The sequence below is a fragment of the Melanaphis sacchari genome, unplaced genomic scaffold, assembly GCF_002803265.2.
Source record: "Melanaphis sacchari strain LSU unplaced genomic scaffold, SCAv2.0 Contig53_pilon_pilon, whole genome shotgun sequence".
Classification (NCBI taxonomy): Eukaryota; Metazoa; Arthropoda; class Insecta; order Hemiptera; family Aphididae; genus Melanaphis; species Melanaphis sacchari.
Genome location: NW_020271371.1, coordinates 1,242,968 through 1,264,842, shown reverse-complemented (window position 1 = coordinate 1,264,842; position 21,875 = coordinate 1,242,968). Strand labels below are relative to the sequence as shown.

General features: G+C 26.1%; 1 protein-coding gene across 2 annotated transcripts; it reads right to left on the bottom strand.

The window, feature by feature from the left end:
* Window positions 1-1,006: 1,006 nt before the first annotated feature.
* LOC112599619 (transcription elongation factor SPT6) lies at window positions 1,007-12,920 on the bottom strand. Of its 2 annotated transcripts, none has more exons than XM_025346597.1 (22): window positions 12,539-12,920; window positions 11,727-11,769; window positions 11,502-11,580; window positions 10,226-10,419; window positions 10,030-10,149; window positions 9,545-9,967; window positions 9,343-9,483; window positions 8,957-9,151; window positions 8,440-8,881; window positions 8,248-8,377; window positions 8,001-8,180; window positions 7,756-7,921; window positions 7,497-7,673; window positions 6,423-6,842; window positions 6,214-6,351; window positions 4,286-4,783; window positions 3,917-4,213; window positions 3,084-3,848; window positions 2,706-2,928; window positions 2,534-2,643; window positions 2,183-2,469; window positions 1,007-1,501 (listed from the first exon to the last, which is right to left on the bottom strand). In XM_025346597.1, exons 2-22 carry the CDS (start codon window positions 11,763-11,765, stop codon window positions 1,075-1,077), a joined length of 5,451 nt encoding a protein of 1,816 aa, XP_025202382.1. In that variant the 5' UTR covers window positions 11,766-11,769; window positions 12,539-12,920; the 3' UTR covers window positions 1,007-1,074. The 2 variants fall into 2 exon arrangements, with proteins under 2 accessions (XP_025202382.1, XP_025202381.1); XM_025346596.1 differs by having other exon boundaries at window positions 12,606-12,919.
* Between the last annotated feature and the right edge of the window lie 8,955 nt (window positions 12,921-21,875).

The window sequence follows — 21,875 nt, the reverse complement described above, 5'->3', positions numbered from 1 at the left end:
TATTTGGTGATTTATCGTAATGTTTAAAAAACCATAATAAATGATTATCGGTGAAACAATAAAAATAAAAAAATAAAATCTTGTTAACAATATATATGTGTTTTTATTATATATCTGTTTAAAAGAAAATATATACTTAGTAAAAACTATTTATATTTGAATTTATTTTTGCTAAACAGGTTATATTATAATTTTAAGTTACTAAATTTTTAACTTAAAGTAAACATCAATTACATTTTATTAATATACAAATTAAGAAAATTTTTACAATCACGTTGACAAACTGTCTAATGGTAGTATATTACATTATAACAATAAGGTAATATACTGTTAACTACATTAACATTTCAAACAACTATAAACTATTAAAAACAGGTCTTTTAGTTAAATAGTACATTGTTTTTTAATTATTTCTATTTCCTATAGGTATCATTGTTAAATTATTGGATTTTATGAATGTTGCATTTGAAATTGTATATAATCAGACACATTTCAATCACCATGTAAATTAAATAGAACGGTTCAAGAGCTACAAAAAATTAGTATCTTAAAAAAGCTACACTAAATTGGATTTCAATATTGTTAATAAAAGAATGTAGTTAGGTAAAATTTTAATAACCAAATTTCCTGATTTTTGTATAAATTCTGTTGTTTAAATATAATAAAATTACAATAATAGTGAATGCAAAAAAAAGAAAAAATATATTATTAATGATCTCATTTTGATACCCTAGTATATAAAAATAAAAACTGTGTTAACACAAGGCAAAAAACATGCCAATTATAAATTTAAATGTTTAATCAGTAATACAGTATTCATATAATTTAATAAAATAATTTATATATTTTATTTTAACTTAGGTTCTGTCACAAAATTGTTCAGCAGTAACATATTAAAATTAATAAAAGTTTATATTTATTTTTAAATATTAGGTAATTTGAAACTTATAAATTCCAACTTAAAAAAACTTAAAACACCAAATTTTTATTAAACTTTAATAAAAATATATTAATACCTAAAAATGGAAATCGAACTACATAAAAATAAAATATAAACGAGAAATTTCAATTAATTTAGTCTTCATACAGTGGTGTATTATCGCCCATAGATGATTCTATCATTGATCTAGGACTATTAATGGTATGGGGAGTTGACCGACCAGACCGAGGAGTCCACCTTGAACTCGGTGATGCATATCTTAAATCTGGATCATTTTCATCATTACGCCCTGAACGAGACGATGATGCATATACTCCAGGCGAGTCTTGACCTGGATCCATAGTAAAGGGATCATACGGTGTACCAGAATTAGATGATGGACCTCGTGGTGACTTTGATGAATTATGTGAAGATCCTGTATAACTACTTTTATAGTTCTTTGATGGTGCTGGTGAGTGATATCCGTATGATGAGGCACTTGGGGTTGGTGACGGAGCATCACTGCGTGGTGTACTTGATTCTCTTTCTCCTCTATTCATATTGTATCGATGATTATTGTACCTTAAATATTAAAATTTATTACATTATAATAGTAATTAAGAGGACATCATATTCACATGTTTTATCTCTGTATAGAACTATAAACATACAATATAGCACGTTAGCATTCAGTAGAACCAACTTTGTGTTGTTAGCTTTAGTATTAGAGAGAATTTACTAAATATCATTAACTTTTAGGTTATCAGTTACTGATTTTCAACTATTTTTTTACAAAAACATTTATTCATAGTTACTTTTTGATTATTTATAAAGGTATACAGTACATAATATGTACTATAATATGCATATTATGCATGTTAGTATAGTATTTTGATATATTAGTAGGCCAATGATCAGTTTATATGGTATCCAAGTATTTGGATTATAAAATAATGGCTAGGCTAGGGTAGGGTAGGTTAGATATATACTGGTTATATATACTGATTATATACTGGCTAGGCTTAAAATTATTTAATGAATGGTATGGCAGTACATTATATAATATTGTTTCAAAAATACTTAAACAATATCCTATGTAAGACTATATTAATCAGTATCAATAAAATACAGTAAATAAAATAATAAATAATTAAAACAAATTATAATAAAACTATATAAGTAATAGTTATTTTTTAGTTAACAAACATAGTGCAGTTTTATGATTTATTAAATTTGTTACTTAGTATCATGTTAACATCTTACCTGCTACGAGGTGTGTGTCGCCCTCCTCCATCTGACATGGGTGTAGAATATCCTCCATCACCTCGTTGTTTAGCTTTAGCCCATTCTTCAGCCATTCGACGCCAATCACTTGGATCTGCTGATTGTACAGGTGGTCTAGAGGAGGATGGTTTTGGACTGCTTTGAACAATTGGTGTGAGAGAGCTAGGATGTAGAAATACACCATCATGAACTGGTGCTTGAGTAGCACCATAACGAGGAGTAGCATAGTTGCCAATATAAGGAGTTTGCCCCGATGGTGTGTATGGCTAAAAAAAAAACAACATAATTTAATATTTTATTACTGCTATGATTATTTGACCATTTATTTACAGTGTTATATGCAGATGGTTGCATGTTGTTGTAAGATGCATGCGGGGATTGTGAATATTGAGGTGTTGCATTTGAGTGGCTGCTATGACTACGATTCATTGGTGAAGATTCTAAAAAAAAAAAAAAATAAAAAAATAAAAAATCAATAATTTCAATATTACTATACACATGCCTGTATGCGGAGAAGGTCCATAAGTTTGTCCTACAGATCGAGACGTTACAGGTGTTACATGAGGTGTAGCATCTCGGAAATGTTCTTTGTACCATCTGAATAAGGATCCAATAGAATCAAAATTTTGGCTACGGAAACGATAACCTTCTGGGGTAACAGTTATATATTCATGTTTTGATCTACGAGTAGGTAAACATGATAGAAGAAATTTGCCTGCGTATTTCTGACAAAAAAAAAAAAAAAATGTTAAAAATAAATAAATAAATAACAACTTTTTTTACACATAAATATAAGGTGGCTACATTCCACTATTCTAATTTAAGGTATGTATTTTAATTTTGATTACTAAATCTATAATAAATCTATTAATTAACATACTTGAGAGACAGATACAATGTAATGGATTTTTGAAGGATTATTAGTCTTTTCTTCTCGGAGAATTTGCTCAGCTTTTTCTATATTACCTCCATCTGTATCTCGATAATACCTAAATCGTAATAATTCCCTAGCATTGCTTGCCATAGGAGTAATATGACGAGCAATAATTTCGTCTAGGTCTTCAAATTCTTCAGTACCAATCCAAAGAGAACGTCCCAATGAAAAAGCATTAACTTTGCCTTTTTCTGTTATGTCAATGTGTTGATAAACATTATCAGCTACTTTCCAAGTCACAGTCAAATGGTCAGCACCTTTACTAGATGGTCTAATAATTGCATCTCCTTGGTCAGAGTTATTCAATAATTTAACAGCTTCGGCAAATGATACATTGTGGAAACATGGATGAACGATTACACGTTTAATATATGTCTGAGCATTTTTTATTTTGTTCTTATCTAATTCTGTTTTTCGTTGTCTGCTTTCAGTTTCATGATCATAATAAGGATCTTTTTGGGGTCGCCATTGGTGTTCTTGATCTTTTAAATCTGAGCTTTTAGAAGTAGCTTCAAATGAGAATCTATCTGGTTCAATTTTGATAATTCTACAATGTATTGCCTGGTTAAAACGAACACGATCTTCAGGGTTGGCTACATGAGTATTTGACAAATTTTTCATTGCTATAAAACCACTTATACCATTATCTAATCTTATACGAATTCCTGATGCTTGACCAGGACAACCACCAGCATCAAAATGGTTCCATACCTAAACATTTTTATAATAAAAATAAATAAACTTTAATAATTAAATTATTTTAAATATTAGAAACATACATCTGATAATTCAAGGAAGTCATTCTTAAAACAAAATGGACATTGCCATAAACCAGTTTCATCATTTCTCACTGGATTAGCTTTGTCAAGTTGATCATTTTGTGGTTTTCTACGCGCAATTCCAGTGACAGTAGATAAAACCATTTTTCCAACAAAAAATGTTTCTTGGGTTTCCTTAGTTAATAGTTCAAAAAGTTGAGCAGAATTTGGAGGCTTATATGGCACTCTAATATCTTTATAACGGTGGTTTAATTCTTGGCGTATATCATAAAGTGTAATACTTTTATTACCAAAACCCTTAAACATTAAAAATTTAAAAAAATTAAATATTCATAATAAAATAAACATAAAACGTATATAACAGTTTACCTGTCTTTCTAATTCTTCAGCAAATGCATCCAAATCCAAATCTTTAAGTCTTTCTGGAGCATCTAAAATTTCTTCTAGAGCTCCTGCTGGATTTGCTTCTTCATCATCATATTCTAGAGCATCAACAGCCATTTTTCTGGCCCATTCATATGTCTCTGGATGCACTCTAGATCCATCTAAAACTTCTACATATGCTTCAGTACTGTCACCCAAAGAGTTGGTATCAATCCTAATAAATCCAGCACAATTTATGAATATCTTAGGGCCCATATGACATGCAGTAACTAATTGGGTTCGATTTTCTAATCGCTGATTTGTTTGTTTCATTAGTTTAATTAACGCAGTGGCTTTACGAGGTCCCAAACCACAGACAAATTGCAATAAATTTGGTGCATAAACTCGTTGAACAACATCGTTTATGTCAACACCTACTTCATTAGTACGATTAATAAATTCTTGGTATAAACCTTCGAGTAATTCCTCTTGATTCAAAACTTCCTGAAAGAAATAAATATTAAAATAATAGATTTTATATTAATATATTTACATACAAAAAATGTTCTTAAAGTAACTAAAAATACATATCAACCTAAATTTTATCAAAATTAAAAGTAATAATATTATTTGTGTTCTCTTATGGGATTTTTTCTTATTATAAGAGAAATATTTTATGAGGAACATTGTATTATGTTTTCAAATAAATACTTAATAAGTAAAAAAGTAAAAAAGCAAAATATGTTATCAAACGTAATAGTATAAAAATGCAAACAAAAATTGTTACACTGAATATTGAAACAATGTTTCAATTGTCATAATATAACAAACTTAATTTGCATTCATCAAATCTAATTTGTTATTATTATTTTTGAAGTTAACATACATTGAATTATTAAGTTAAAAAAATTATTAGTGATTACTTGTTGGTTATTTTATAATATTTTAATTTTAACCATTAAGTTATAAGCATCTTAATACACCAATATTGTCAAAATTGTATTCTCCAAGGTTTCTAAAAAACCAACTAAAGAATACAGATATGAGATAATATTTTTGTCATTATGAGTATATAAAATATTATAAATAAAAATCAAAAAAAAATCAACATCACAATACTCATAATATTCTAACTTTTAATTTTGTTAATAGAAATTAACAAAAATTTTATTTTGTTAATCTAATATTAAGGTTTATTACACATAATGTGTTAAATTGAATGCAAATTTATTGTTGTGTGTATGCAAGACAAAGACAACACGGGTGTTGTGATCTCTTAAAGCTTGATAATATATCAATTCATTAAATAATTAATTCATTATTTAAGCTCAGAACACAAAATTAAAATTACTGTAAGTAAATTTTAATGATATGCACAAACAAAATGGAGAGATAAATATATACTCTCATTAATTATTCAAAACTAAATATTTAATAGTTATTTAAATTCACTTAAAATATAAAAGCAATTTCAATTACAGTAGAGCGTCGATTATCTGCATCATAAAATTCTTGTACAAATTTATTTCTAGTTTAATTTAAATTAGTTTTATTATTCATTACATTCTATTTTATGAAATGTGAGGTTATTTTAATGTCTACTACAGCTTATTATAATGTAGATAATGTTTGTATATGATCTTATATTTAGTTGGTTCTAAATGAAATCTACTACATAGTCTACATGTTTAAATTGAAAGAGTTCTAAAAAGAAAAACATGTGTTTTATTACGTATAAATATTATATTTTTAAATTTTAAATTTCAATCAATACTATGAACATAATATATATACTATTAATAATATATTTATATTAAAATTCATTATTTTATTATCTGCATTCCTACAGGTCCTGATTAGTGTGGATAATCGACACTTCACTGTATTATCAAAAAAAAATAAAAAAATAAAATAAAGGAAAATGAAATAAATACTTGATATTGATGATAGCGAAGACACAATATTTCATCATCTGTTGTACATAATTGAGAAAATTCAACTAAAGGATCTTGCATTCTACGTCCTAAAGATATGGATTCACGTAAAAGTTGTGGATAATCTCTGAATTCATTCTAAAAATAAAATATTTCTTAAAAATCATAATTTATTTTAAAATTGAAATACCAAATAAAAATGAACATACTTCTCCTTTAATAGAATTGGCATAAATCCTAGCTAGATGATTATCTAAAATTTCAACTTGTATTTGGGGAAATTGTTCATCAACAACTAGTTGGTCAACAACTGCTTTGATATCCCTAACTAGCCATAATGCATCTCTAGACTCTGCTCCAATTACTATGACATGGGGTTTTTTGAAAATTATAAAGTTTCTTATATGATTGAAATCTCCATCTCTTTTTGCTTTTATATCATCATTGAAAGGTCTTTTCATAATATATGGCAAACGTAAATGATCAACGACTTCCCCATCAGTAGATAAAATACATGCAAATGACGCTTGTTCATGATCAGGTGAATACGCTAATCCCATAACTCTAATGCCTTTACCAGTATCCCAATCTTCATCATCTTCATCTACTTCTGGCTTATAAGGACCTACCTAAAAAATTAAATAATAATTAATAATTATTAACCCGTAACTAGTCACGTCGGGTCATAAGGACCCGATGTCTGTGAACATGTATGTTATTTTTAGATTCAGTTATTTGGGAAATAAGGGAATTTTCTGTAATCTCTTTTAACTTCTTTATCTATAATGTGAAGTGTTAAATTAACCGCATATTGATTATTATACCAGTTAAGTCTTGAATTTGACCCGAGACGATCGTTCGTGCACTGTAAATATAAACTCACTCAGCTATTGTTTGTTTGCAGTGTGAAGAAAATATTTAAATTAAAAAAAAATTATATTTATATTTATGTTATAATTTTACACGTATACTTGATATTAAGTAGTTAATAAATACAGAAATACTTTTTTTTATAAACTCATTATGAATTTAATAACGATTATTCGTATGTATTAAAATTGTTTTATTATTTTTTAATATACAACAAGTGAAATAAGGAATTAATGATGTAAAGTTATTTTTTATTAATACTTTTAGCCTGAAATTTGATAAATACCATTATAGGCAAAGAAATTTAAATAAATTCAAACTACGGGTCAATATGACCCGACGCGATTGTCAGTGTATTTATTTTCAGGTGACCAGTTAAGAGTTAATAACAAATAATAATTTAAGTTACTTACAGCTAGCCAATTTGATATTTTTTGTTTACAAGATTTTAATATATGCTCTTTAGATTCAGCTAGCAGACAACGTCTGAGTTCTTTTACCATTTCAGGCATTAATAATTTTCTAAAAGCTAAATCAACACATTCACGTCTCACATCATTCCATTGTTGAACATTTGAACTAAATTCATCCTATGAAATAATGAATATATATATATTTATTATGTTATGATCTTATCTAGTATCAATTTAATATGTATATTATATAATTTACTCTAATATAAAGCTGTTTGACTTCTTCTATATATGGAAGGGAACCCAAACCATCTACTTCTTCATCAAATGAAATAGTAAGTAATTTATCATCTTCAGCCATTTGTAACTTTAAAAAGTCATCTCTTACTAAATCTCTTACTGGTTTACGTCGAATGTACTTCATTCTACATCAAAATATGAATAAATTAAGAATTATTGTTAATTTAATGAAAAATATAAATAATGAAAACAAAAACTACTAACGAATAACAATTATGATTTTCATCAATTTCTTTGATGCCTCGTTTAGTTGGTACAATATTAATTTTGGCACGATCAAAGAAAGTCTCCCTTAAACATTTCCTTATCAGTGGCTCTCGAGATAATTGACATGCTACCATATATTTACCAGCCTTTAAAACTTCTTCAGGGGTTTTTAATAATCTGTGAATAGTTAAATATAATTAAATATATATGCTACATAATTGAATTCATATATATTGATACTTACTCATTGCAGTATTCACATGCAAGCTTATATGGATCTACAGATTCTTGATCTACTTCATGCCTTTGGTAGTTATCACGGACATTTGCAGCAAAATGTTCAGGTTTTAAGCCAAAACGTTTTGCAAACCCAGCTAGAAACATAAACATTTATCTTTAGAATTAATATATTTAAAAATATTTTATAATGACATACCAAGTCCTGATTTTAGACACATAGTATAAGGCCCTGAACTACTTGCAGGTTTAACAGTTTCAACGTTGGAATCTTCATCATCTAATTTACCAGCATCATCATCATCATCATCAGGGACTTCTTCGCCAGCTTCTATTGCAAGTTTTCTTCTTTCTTCTCTTAGTTCTTTAGCTTTTCTTTTCATTTCTCTTGATTTTTTCCTAGTACTTTCTTGCATAGCAGGGACATCACTGGCATAGTATAACATAAAATGGCTTTGAATATCTTTAAGTTCTTCATTTGTTTGCACAGCACGTAATCTATCAATATCTTCATCTTTAATAATGCGAATATGATCTGGCATAGGTGCATTTGTATCAACCATTAACATTTCCATCTGATAATTTCGCATTTTTTCTAATAATTCAATCAGCATAGTTTTGCGAGATTTCAATTGACACCACTAAATTGATAAAAATATTAAAATTTTATTAGTATATAGTAATTACAATGTTATACAGATTAAATACAAATTTACCTTAGCATCGAAATGGTAAACTCTCCACAAAGCATTGATATCAAGTTCAGGTTCAACATATTCTTTTCTATAATATGCTAAAAATGGAACTTCAAAGTTTTGATTTCGCATGAAGTCTAATGCTTTCTTAATTTTTCCAATTGTTTGAGGTCCTTTTTTGGATTGAAGTCGAGGATCAACACCACCTTTATGTTCCTAAAAATATGCAAATGAAACATAATCATTTATTATATAATTTCTAATAAGGTAGACAAATATATTTCATAGACACAAATCAAGGAGTTGTGGAGTATTTATTATTCTTTAGATAATTAAAACGTATGATATAGTAAGCCCCATACTCCTTAACAATTTTAATTAAGCTAAGAATTAATATAAAATTATACTTGTGTAGTAATAGTTGGTTTGCAAAATGCTTGTTTGTAAATCCAGTCTGCTTCTTCATCTAATTCATCAGAACCTTCCGGAACTGGCGTAACTGGAACTTCACGCAATTGCATTCTTTCTGGTATATCATTATTACGAATCTATATAATTAAACAATATTTAAAGCTCATATAATATGATATTATAACAGTTGTAATATACTTGATTGTCTAAGTCCGTAAAATGACCTCTTTTCAACTCAATTGGTTCATATATTTCAAAAATTGATTTTCTAGTAGCTTTTCTACGTTTTTGGGGTTTTGGCCTTTGTCTTCTTTCACCATCCTCCTCATCTTCAATATAGTCATCATCAGATACATCATCTTCATACTCATCATCATATTTTTCAAATTCATCATAGTCAAAATCAACACCAAAAATATCTTGTGCTTCTTGAAGGGCAGCATCATGATATACATGTTTACGTTTTTTCTTTTTCTCTTTAATTGGTCGCCCCTCATCATCTACAATGAATCCATCATCATCTTCATCAGAATATCCTTCTCCTTCTTCATCACCTTCTACATCATAGTTATCAATTCGTTCAGCTCTTGAAGAAACACGATCAGTTGTCCTTTCTTCTTCCTAAAATGCATATACAATTATTAACAATTTTTATAGTATATTATTTTTATTATATTACTTACATTGTCAGACGTATCAAATAAAGTGTTAGCAATAGCTTCTCTATTTTCTGTAGCATTTTCACCAGCATCTTCATCGTCACTTTCTTCATCTTCTAATCGTCTTAATCGTTTGAATCGTTTCTAAAAATTATGTGTTTATATTATAAATTTTATACTATAATAGTAATTTACCAAAATAATTAATGCTAAAACATACTCTTCGTTCCACTTTAACACCAAGATTTTCTTCAATAAGATCATAATCATCTTCTTCCAATCGATCATCAAAGTCATCATCTGATTTTTTTCTCTTTTTTGAACCATCTGATTCATCACCAGAACCATCACTTTCTTCAATTGGATTATCATCAATTAAATCCTTTAGTTCTTCACGAATTTTCTCTTCATCATCTACATAAATAGTTAAATGCATATTATGTAAAAGATATAAAAAAATTATAATATTTCAATCTTAAAATATTTTCTTTCTCAGATACAATTCAAGACATATCATTCTCAATGTCTCAACAAACTCTCTAAGAATTTGGAAACAGAGGACGTTTCAGATTTGCGCAGTGATTTGTCATCATCGAATAGTAAATGGCTACTTAAATTAATTTTTAATATTATAAAAACATAACTACACAATTGATTAATTGATCATGATTTAAATATTTTAAAGTAATATATATATATATTTAACATAAATTGAACATGATAATGAGCTACAAAAAATAAATAGAATTTAAATATTTAAAATAATTGTACACTAATTAAGTAATAAGTTATTTAAAAATTTTTTCTAGCATAAACATATACTGGGAAGGGGAATGGGGTTAAGACTACTCGCATATTTTTTTAACTATAATATCTTAACTTGATTTGTAATTTATATTAATCAAAATTACAAACAATTACAAATTATAAGCATTTTATAGTTAAAAAATTTCAAAAACAAAAACTTTCTTCTAAGAAAGTCTTCTAAGGATTTCAAATTTTTAAGTAGATATATATTATAAAATTATAAAATTTACGGAATGACATTTTCTAAATATGTAGACTTATTTTAAAATATTATCAATCTATACTACAAACCCATTTACACTATTTTAACAGAAGTTTAAATAACTATAATATAGTATAAATATATAATATTATAGGTGATTAGATAACATTAACAATATTATAAATACAATATTTTTTGGAAAAAATTATAATAATTTACTTTAATAGCTATACAAATATATATATATTATTTATACCTATCATAAAATAATAAAATATACTTTGTGATATAGAGCTCAGCTCAGAATCATTATAATATATCATTGAATTCTAATTTTTCCCATTCAATATAATGACAGATTCTATATCTAATGTACAGCAGAGTGGTATCCATTTCTTTACCTTTTTTATAATTATTATTTATTAATAATGAACCTAATCTATTATTATAAAATTAAGGATAAAATTGTTATAGAAAAACAGCATACCTTCATCATCGTCATCATCACTTTCCATTGCTTTAATTTTTTTTGCTTTTTTCTTGTCAATTTCGTCCAACTCGTCATCCTTTAAACATTAAAAGAATGTTATATATTTGTACTATATTATGATCAAAGATTATAGATGATTAAATATTAGGCATTTAGTTTAAAATTATTTATGAAATTGAATCTACACAATCTTAAATTAATTAAATAACAATAAATACTTACTTCACTCTCCTCCGCTTCAGAATCTAGAAACTGGGACATTATTCTGTAAAAGTGAAATTTTTGTTTATTTAATAAGTTCCAATAATTTAAATTTAAAAAATAACTAAATCTTTATAAATTTTGATAATTTAATGAACTCTATAATAATTTATAAAAATGCTGGAATGTTTTTTATATTACTTGACCGAATATATTAAAGATTTTTTTAATAGAATAGAATGATAAAAATAAAGAGGGAAACGTGTATTTTTCAAATATAGTAAGAAAAAAGATACCTTGAAGGATAAAAAATTCATATTATAAAGTAATAATTAAATGAAAATGTTATGAATAAATTATAATTTCTAAACACATAATATTAGATTCAATCATCAAAAAATTCAGTAACTGAAGCTATATAGTTTTCTTAACTTATGGAATTCGTAAAAATGAATATTTCAAATTTGAAAGTGGAATACCCAATAAGTTTACATCCTCTATAGAACATTTAATTAGCAGCAAATAAAAAGAAACCTCAAATCTCAATCAATAAATAGTAAATAACCATTCATCTTTTTAATCGCATATCATATTATCGTAATGGTATCCGTTGAAGAATCATCATGGTTATGATTACACGACCCTGTCAGAGATCTATTCGAAACCGAGGTAAGCACAGAATAATTTCACAGTTTTGTTGCTATGAGCCCGGTATTATCGGTCCATCGGTAGGCGAATCGAAATGGAAAACCACGAGTGATTTCGCCAGCTATGTACTCGAAACGCAACCGATCCGATCACGTTTAGAGCAAGTAAGCACTGGGCAGAATTACCAAAAATCCTAAAACAAAACAGAAACCGGGCTTTCGAGAATACCCGGTTTGGTGGAACGACACGTACGGAATGCGGCGTGGTCGGCAGCCGTGCTCCTTGCGTTCTCGGTCGGTCGAACGGCGGTCGCGTACACCACGGTGGACAGCGGTCAGAGATAAAAAAAAAAAATGTAGAATATATGGAGCAGCAAAAGTAGTTAGAAACTAGAAACAAATAGTGTAGAAAATTGTTCGTCACTTGATGTCGTTAAGGTCGTCGTCGTCGTTATTTCCGACGGGCAACAACGCCAACAACGAAAGCCGCAGAAACCGGCAGGAGACAAATTCTTAGTAAATATTAATAATAATGAATAACAACATTGTTGTAATATGGCAGTTCGGTGACGGCCATTTTGGCCAGTTATCATTCTCGCGTGATACGTTACCAGACGATGAAGATGATAGACAGTGTGACCGCCGGTACGTTTACACCAACCGATTGGTGTGCGATTTTCATCACACGATGTCGATTTTGACGATCGTTCGGGATAATCAGGATTCAGAATTCAGATCACGATACGGAAACGTAAACACTAACACTAAATACTTAATCGTATATTCCTACGGTCGATGGCCAATGGTCATCGTAACATTCGTTATATCCCATGGGTCATTGAGCACAATAAAAGTTTAACGATCGAAATTCTGGGATGTTGTATGAAAAAGTTTTGAAAAAGTTTTTTTTTGTAAAATATAGAACACTATACCTATAGAATTATTATAAAATATTACGATATTTATAATGATGTATGTATACAACTTGAACATTTTGTTACCGAACACAAGTGTTGTTAAGGAGGGATTCATCCGTTTCCGTACAGAATCTTTTTTCGTATAGATACAATGATTTATCATTGAATTCAATATTACATTTTTACCACATCCATTATAGTGGTCTCTCAATGACTACGACTGCGTACATTTGATACCTATTACCTACTATCACTAAATATTATGTATTCAGTTCAATTCAGTTTTAGTGACTGCTGCTAAATTGACGTACCTACCGTAGGTACGCTTTCTGTAATAGTACAGTAAAGCCTTGATAGTCCGGATGTATTCAGAGATTCAGACCGAGCATCTTCCGGATTTCCGGAGGGTTTTCAAGATTAACTACCTACTCAAATGACTAAGGTTTTTATTTTTAATTCCGCAACCTTTATATTTATTGCACTTTAAATTACAAAAATATTAAATAATTTTATCATAATGAATTATGAAAAAAAATGTTTATAATAATATAACTTAAGTATGTTAGTTAGACATTTTTTTTTTCATAATAAAAAGAATAATTACGATTTCCGAACAAACTACGACTAAATTTACGAACAAATAAACTTATGCCGTCCGGATTACCATGTTCACCATCAGGTGAATCCGTGATACGGGGTTCGGACTATCGAGGCTCTACTGTAATTACTAATTTGTCACGTGAATTTTCTAAAAAAAATATATTATGTGGAGTTCTTAACTATTTTTTTTTTAATTACCATATAAGAATTATAAAAACATAGTTATAATATTCAATATCTTTTTTCATATAATATTACAATTTATTATGTTGACAAAATCCTACGTGGCTACGCATATACCTATGGAAAATACATATGTAGCTTTGGTGTAACTATTAATTAGAACTATAAATTGAATGCACAATGTACTAGTTCATTAGATATAGTATTTAAGCTATTATTATTTACAATTTGCATAGTAAGTAAAAACTATTGTGGTAGCTTAAAATTTACGTCTCAAATTTTAACTTAAAATAGAAAACTGCTGAAGAGAAATTCACCATAACGAGTAACGTCCGATAGAATATAGGTATAGGCAAAAATGGTATCTATAATCAAATATCAATATTATTGTATCTATGTCAGAAACAGATGTTTTAAAAACGATGTGCATAATAAGTGTCTTATGCATCCAAGTAAAGAATATACTTTTCCTCTAATAGTATATTAAATAAATATCATAATATATTTTTATTATTTCGATGGTTATATGTAACTATGTTAATGATCATTTGTCTTTTGATATGAAATCTTTAACAATGCATTTAAATTGTATTAATTTTTCTTTAAAATGTGTAGTTTATAAGTATTAATTATAAATTTTTTTTTTTTTTTTTATAAGAAATATATAATTATGTCCAAGGGTATAATAAGGATATGCGTTACAAGCAATTCATGAATGAAAAAAGGGCGAGAGAAGAAACAAAAAAAAAAAAAAATGAATAAGTTAATAATAAGGTAATTTAATATGCTATGATTTAAATTAAGATTCTACTGCTTCTCAAAAGTTGAAACCTTGAGCAAATGCTCTTTTTACACTTTGTTAACACTATTCTATAGTCAGTACTTAAAATGATTGATTATTGAGTAAAAAGTATGTTAAATATTATTTATATGTTGATTTTTTAAGAACATTTAATGGAAAAGTACCTATGTAAAAAAGTACTTATAATATTTATTCATATGAAATTGTGAGTTTATTTTCATTTTAAAGACTAAGTTAAAATGTAAAAAAAAAAATAATTTATGAAATGCAGTTAAATATGAGACATTGAGACTATTATAACACCTTTTTTAGTATCTATAAAATGTATATACATTGTATACAGTGATGGTACGTAACCTAAATACTATAGTTACCTATCTTGAATAAAGTATGAGTATCTGAGTATATGAACTACTTATATTTAAAAAAGTAAATATATATACATTATTTGTTATTATTTATTAGATATTGACATTCAATTATATGAAATTGATCTCTATTATTTGCAGAAACTACCTGGATGAAAAACGTTTCATTGTGTAATTCACTAAGTCAATAAGTTCATTTATTTAAATTATTAGTTCATATTTATTAAAACTGAAATTTCACCGTAGATTTGTTCTTTACACTGGTGTTTAAAATATTATATTGAGTTTTCAATGATGCAACTTTTTATATAGGTATGCTTTTATTTTCACCTACAATTATTGAGGTATTTATTTGATTTGAAATTAAAGACTACGCTTTATCTACTTAAAAAACAATTGCAATTATTATTAGTGTATTTTTGTAGTTTTTGTACATAGAACATAGAAATTATGCTATAATATTTAAATACACGATTTGGGAGCTTATTTACTACTACAGTTCGTAGTATCGATTATTCTCACATAAAATATAAGCATTTTAATACGGATAAATATGACATAAAAAAACTAATACCATAAATGGGGCTAAGTAAATTGAGTCCGAAATATCATTTTTGTGGTAAACTGAGTCCTGAATTAGTTTCCAAAAAAGCACATTTTCTTTCTCAATTTTACAGGTTTAAGACTGTATATTATGTTAAAATAACTGGCGTGGTTAAAAATGTGCTTTTTTGTTATTAATATCTAGTATAACTCACTACGTTGTACATAAAAATCACAATTAAGTATATATATATGATATACAAATTCAACTCAAATTTTTTTTTATTATTATTATTATTAGATATTATTTATCGTTATTATGCATATGGTAAACATTTATTTGATATGCTCTTAACGAATTCAAATCTGGAAATTATTTGCAAATTAGTAATCAATAATGACTAATTGGTGACTAGTCACTATGCAGTACTCATTGAATGTAGAGACTTTTTATTTTTATATTTTTAAGTAGGTACATTGTCGTTATTTATAAATTATTTTTCGAAAAATATTATTACTAGGAACTCAATTTACCTAGCACGTTAAAGTTTTCCGGATTCAATTTATCTAGTCTCAATATCCACCCAATTATTTGGGACTCAGTTTACCACTTCCGCCATAAATAGACCATTTTATATTTTTGATAGATGATTTCATATAAATGATATTAGCTTCATTGCTTGTCATGATTTTATTTTTGTAAATAATATTACGTAGGATAGATGATGGTATAAGTAGGTAAACATTTTACTTTTTATCTCAATACGTTGTTATTAGAGTTAGGATTTTGATGATTTTTGCATTTTTTTTCTTTAAGTGCTATACAGTTCTAACCAAAAACTAAAATTGTTTCGTTATATAACAATTTAAAATGTGTAATTTTTACTTTGTATTTTTTATGTTAAATGCATTTTATTGTATTTTTAAGGTCATCTTTATAAATATCATTTTAAATTTTTTTATTTAAACTAATTTTTGTTTATTTTAGACTTTTTTTTAATATGTGTTGTATATAGGTAATCCCAATTACCTTCTCCAGTCTATTGATATTGAAAAAGTAATATAATTAATTGCCAACTCAAATTTGAATATATTTGTTTAATTTACTTCTTTAAAACAATTTATATCTATTTTATATGATATAAAAAAAATTAAAAAATGAATAAAAAATAATTAATAATTTTAAAATTAATTTTTTTCGCTCATCTAAGTACATTTTTAAGTCATATTTTAGAGTTTTTAGGTCATTAAAATTCAAGCTCTAGTTATTAATAATTATTAATCATGAATTTATTGAAAAGTGAAGTATTTAAATGGATATTTTGTATTTATTTTTAGGAAAATAATAGGTAGGTATTTTGAATCCTATTATAAATTATTTTTTCTATATTTTCTGCATTAGATATTAAAATCTAGATACTCTTTTAAATTAATATTTACTTAAATATATTTATAATAAACATTAAATTTCTCTTACAAAAATAAGTATTTGCAGTGAAACTTTTGAATAGCAGACACTCTCGGTCATCAAAATTTTGTCCATTATTCGAAGGTGTCCATTACTTAGAAGGGATACATTTTTGAAATTCATAAAGTTTAAAATAAAATAAAATAATGTACATAATATCATGTATGTATGTATGTTATATAATATTATATTTATTGCAAATTATTACATTTTTACATTTTTGCAAATTATTATTTAAATTATTTTTGTGAGAAAAAAATCAGTGAGCTTATTGTATGTTTATAATTACACCGTCTTTGTGCAATTTCAATAGTAATGCCATTCGCTAAAGTTACAGTAGAAGTGAAAATAGTACTGCTTTTTTACCTCAATCGATGAAATGACTTACGTTCTTTAAAAAAACAAAGCGTCCTGCATTTATTTGATAGAGAAACCATCACTAACTGGCATACTTTTATTACAACACTCATGACTGTTTCGCCGATAACCGAACCGAATTTGTCGTAATTTTATCGTAATTTTATTGTCCCATAACGAGTTTATTATCGTAATTACATTATTACGAGAGTACATACGAATGTGAATACGTATTATTTTTAAATAAAGATAATAATAATGTCTACTATTCGGAGGTTTTCCCATTGAAAAGTAGTGAAAATGACCTTGTTCTCAAAAAAACGTCTGCTATTGGGAGGTCTCCGTTAGTGGAGGTTCCAATGTATATATAAATTGGTTAACAATATTATTAATTATTATAATATGATCAGGTACGTAGCTAGACATTTTCCCATAAGGGGGTGGACATTTTTTGGCCACTTTCTATTTTTTGTGCTCCCCATACCACTTCCCCATTTTATTACACAATGTCTTTATATATATATATATAAAAAAAATACTACATTTCACAAAGTATTGTCTGTTTATAGGTTAAGTATAATAAATAGATAGGTACCAATATAGCAATACCAATTAGTATGAAAAATTAATTATATTATCGATTAGGTAAATAACAATTTCATGAATAAAATCATTAATTTATTAATAATGTAGTCACCAAATGGTAAATAACAAAAGTCCAGAAATAGCTATATATATTCGTATTACCTCATACCTATATTATAATATTATATTTTGTATAGATAGTTTAAGTGCTGAGATTAACAGAATGCATATTATAATGCAATAAAACACTAATGATAGTAATCATTTTAATAATAAAAATAAATAAAATACGTTCTTAAATTTATTGACAATATTATTATTATTCATAGAATAAAATGTTTTAAAAATGTAATACCTAACATGCATCTTTTAATTAATACGGATTAATATATAGTAGCTATTACTCAATGCTAGAATATCCAAAATTACATGAATGTATTATTAACATTTATTATTAGCTAATAAGGAAATAATTTTAATAATTAATAAATATAAAATGTAGGTAAATAAGACTTTGGTAAATAAAATTTATCCGAAGTATCTATGTATAATTATCGTACTTATCTTTCGGTTTGCAAGGTTTTTTGATTATTAAAATAACTAATGAAAGTTCTCTTAATTATTATATCGTGCTTTGTTAACTACTTTATTCTACAACGCTGTGTTTTTGAATGAATCAATACTCAAACTCAATAGAGAATAATATTATATTGTTATTTTGTTAGGCATGTTTATCGTATTATATAGTTTCACTATTGTAATGTTGTTCGTAGTTGTGTTCATCAATGTACGTTCGATAACCGTATTTGGAATTAATGGAATTTCTAGTTTTCAATTTATTAGATGTGTTATTGTCTAACTGTTATCTCAAAATGTCGAGTGACAAATATTTTAAAAATAAAATCTTAAAATTAAATTTTTATTTTACGATCGTTAATTATATGAAGTAATATAATATATATTCAGGATTTGGGACGATTAAACGCCATAATATTTAAAAATAAAATCGAGCCAGTTTAGGGTTACTGATTTTTCTTAGAGGGACAGACTCCCTAAGCCCCTTCCCCCTTGACGACGAACCTGATGATAAATCAAAATAAGAAAGTTATATTAATATTTTTAATATTGTAGGTAGGTTGGTATCTACTTTACTATAAAAACAAACACAACAAATAACAACAACAATAACTATGTCAACATCGACAATTGAATAAATGTACAAATAAAATTAATAATACAAACGAAATGTTTTTTCTTTATAAAAAAGAGGAAAGTAGAATCAAAAAAAAATTTATAATACTTAACAGCGATAAAACTATTTTATGAGCTAAGCAAACATTTTTCGACTATGCTGTTTCTAGCGATAAGAAGATCGTAAAATTCATCTTTTTCTTGGAGTTTGGTATACGAAAGAAAAAATATCAAAAAATACGCGTAGATATAGTGTGTTTTGTTATACTTATATACAATGTACGTATGGTTTCTAAATGTTGTCTGTACTTGAGCATTTTATTTTAATTTATTTTCCCCAATAGAATCAAACTAAAAAACGAAAAAAATTCATAAAAAAGTAATAGCTGTCTGTTGTGCGTTTGTAGTAATAATAAACATAATTTAAGGTGAGAAACCAACAATATTCTTTTAAAATAAAATAAAATGTACATTTCCAGTATATTGTATAGTTTTTATCGCTAATTTAAAATACTTACAAACAAATCTAAATTAAAAAATAGATAGAAAAAACAATGATTTTTTAATTTTATCTAAATTATTAGCTTAGTTGTGTTAAATGTTAGTTATTAACATCATTTTATGTTCTATTCATAAGTAATTGAAATTTAAATAATCCTTAATGTGAGAGCATTTAATTAATATAAAAAATTTCATTGAAAATAGTTCATTCATTCCAAAAAAATGTTTTCCTCATATTAACATAGAAGCTAATATCAGCTACTATCTTATAGTGCTTTAAAAATGATTGAACAAGGGTCTTATTGTCAATATCTGTTGTACTTCAAGAGAGTCACTAAATTTGTAAAATAAATAATGAAGTGTGACCCATTGTCACATCCTTCTCATGTCTTCATGTCATTACACAATCATTGTTAGGTATTATTATTATTATATGGTAGCAGAGGTGATCAAACAGAGCCTCCTTTGTTGACGGTTTTTTTTTATTAATTGTAAAAACAAAATTACTGATTGTAAATAAATTATTTAATAATAATAATATTTAATTAATATGGATTATATAATTTATTTATTAATCATGGTTAAATAATTTGATAAAAAATAAATTAAAAATGAAATAAGTACCTAGATAATTTTCACACGTCGGGTTGGTTGAATATGTTAGTGGTGTAGTATAGATATAGATTCATAACAAATAATATTGGTAATATTAAACCTGAAAGTAATTATTGTGATTTGTGATAGGAAATACGTGAAGTTTGTTTTCAATGTATTTAAGTATTAGGTATGAAGTTTTCAGAAGTTATGAAGATTGCATTTAATGTTCGTATGTAGAACTAAGGAAAACTTCATTTTTTGTTTTTTTAAATTTGAGTTATGTTTAGTATTTGGGTTATATTCAGTTTTTTTGTAATTTATAACTTTTTATTATGTTTATTAAAAGTACATAGTTTAACATCAACTCATTTACAAATATATTTATTATAGAAGTAAAATTATCACTACATGGAGTTAGATTGTTTTATAATTTGGTTTTATTTCATTCATTGAAGGTATTATAAAAAGTGTCTATATATTTTATAAATAGCATCTAAAAGTGTGAATTTTAATATTACGTATTGTACATTATGGGGTAAAATAGTAATTATATTATTGGAAAATATTATAGAAGTATGAATTAGATTAATTGTTTAGAAATATTTTATTTTAGCGTTAAATTTGTGTGTTGATGTTTATTTTTCGTGTATAATAAAGAGTTTATATTTAGTAGAACATTTTATTTACATTATTGTCAATATTATTTTATTATGAAGTGACTATAAGACTTTTTAAAGTCTAAAGTTTTTAATTTAAAATAATTGTATAAGTTTATTTTTTTTTTTACAATTTTATAGATAAATTTATAATTTTTAGAATATATTTTAATTTATTTATATAAAAATAAAACACTATTTAATCACTTTTGCAAGACAAGTATTATTTTAACCCTTAAAAATTAATCTTTAGTTAAAATTGTTACATCATAAAATTATTAAATATTGCATAAAATAAAAATATATCATAATTTCAACATTTCATAGTTTAGAAATATAAAATAACTATACAACTTTGTTTGGGTACGATTAAGATAAATTTTTTAATGTTTTGTGTATCTTTTGGTATTACGTTGTAAAGTTTTAAAAATGTTAATAATTCTTTACAGTTAATATTATAATTTATAGGCCTGTTCTTGATAATTAAAAATGGTTAAAACCATAAAAACTTTTCTACTTTTCGTTACATTGTAATTTTGTCTTTATAATAGTAAAGATAGAATAGTAATAGAAAGTTTTGAAAAGCTTCTTTTATTAGAACCAAGACTGGTTACCGGTATTGAAACAATAATCTTAATGCTATTAGGACATTAAAAATCTAAATTATTTATCAAAATCTGAAAAATATTCTCGAGTCTCTGTAGTTTTATAAATAAATGTATATTAAAAAAACATAATTAGAAAATCTTGTAGGG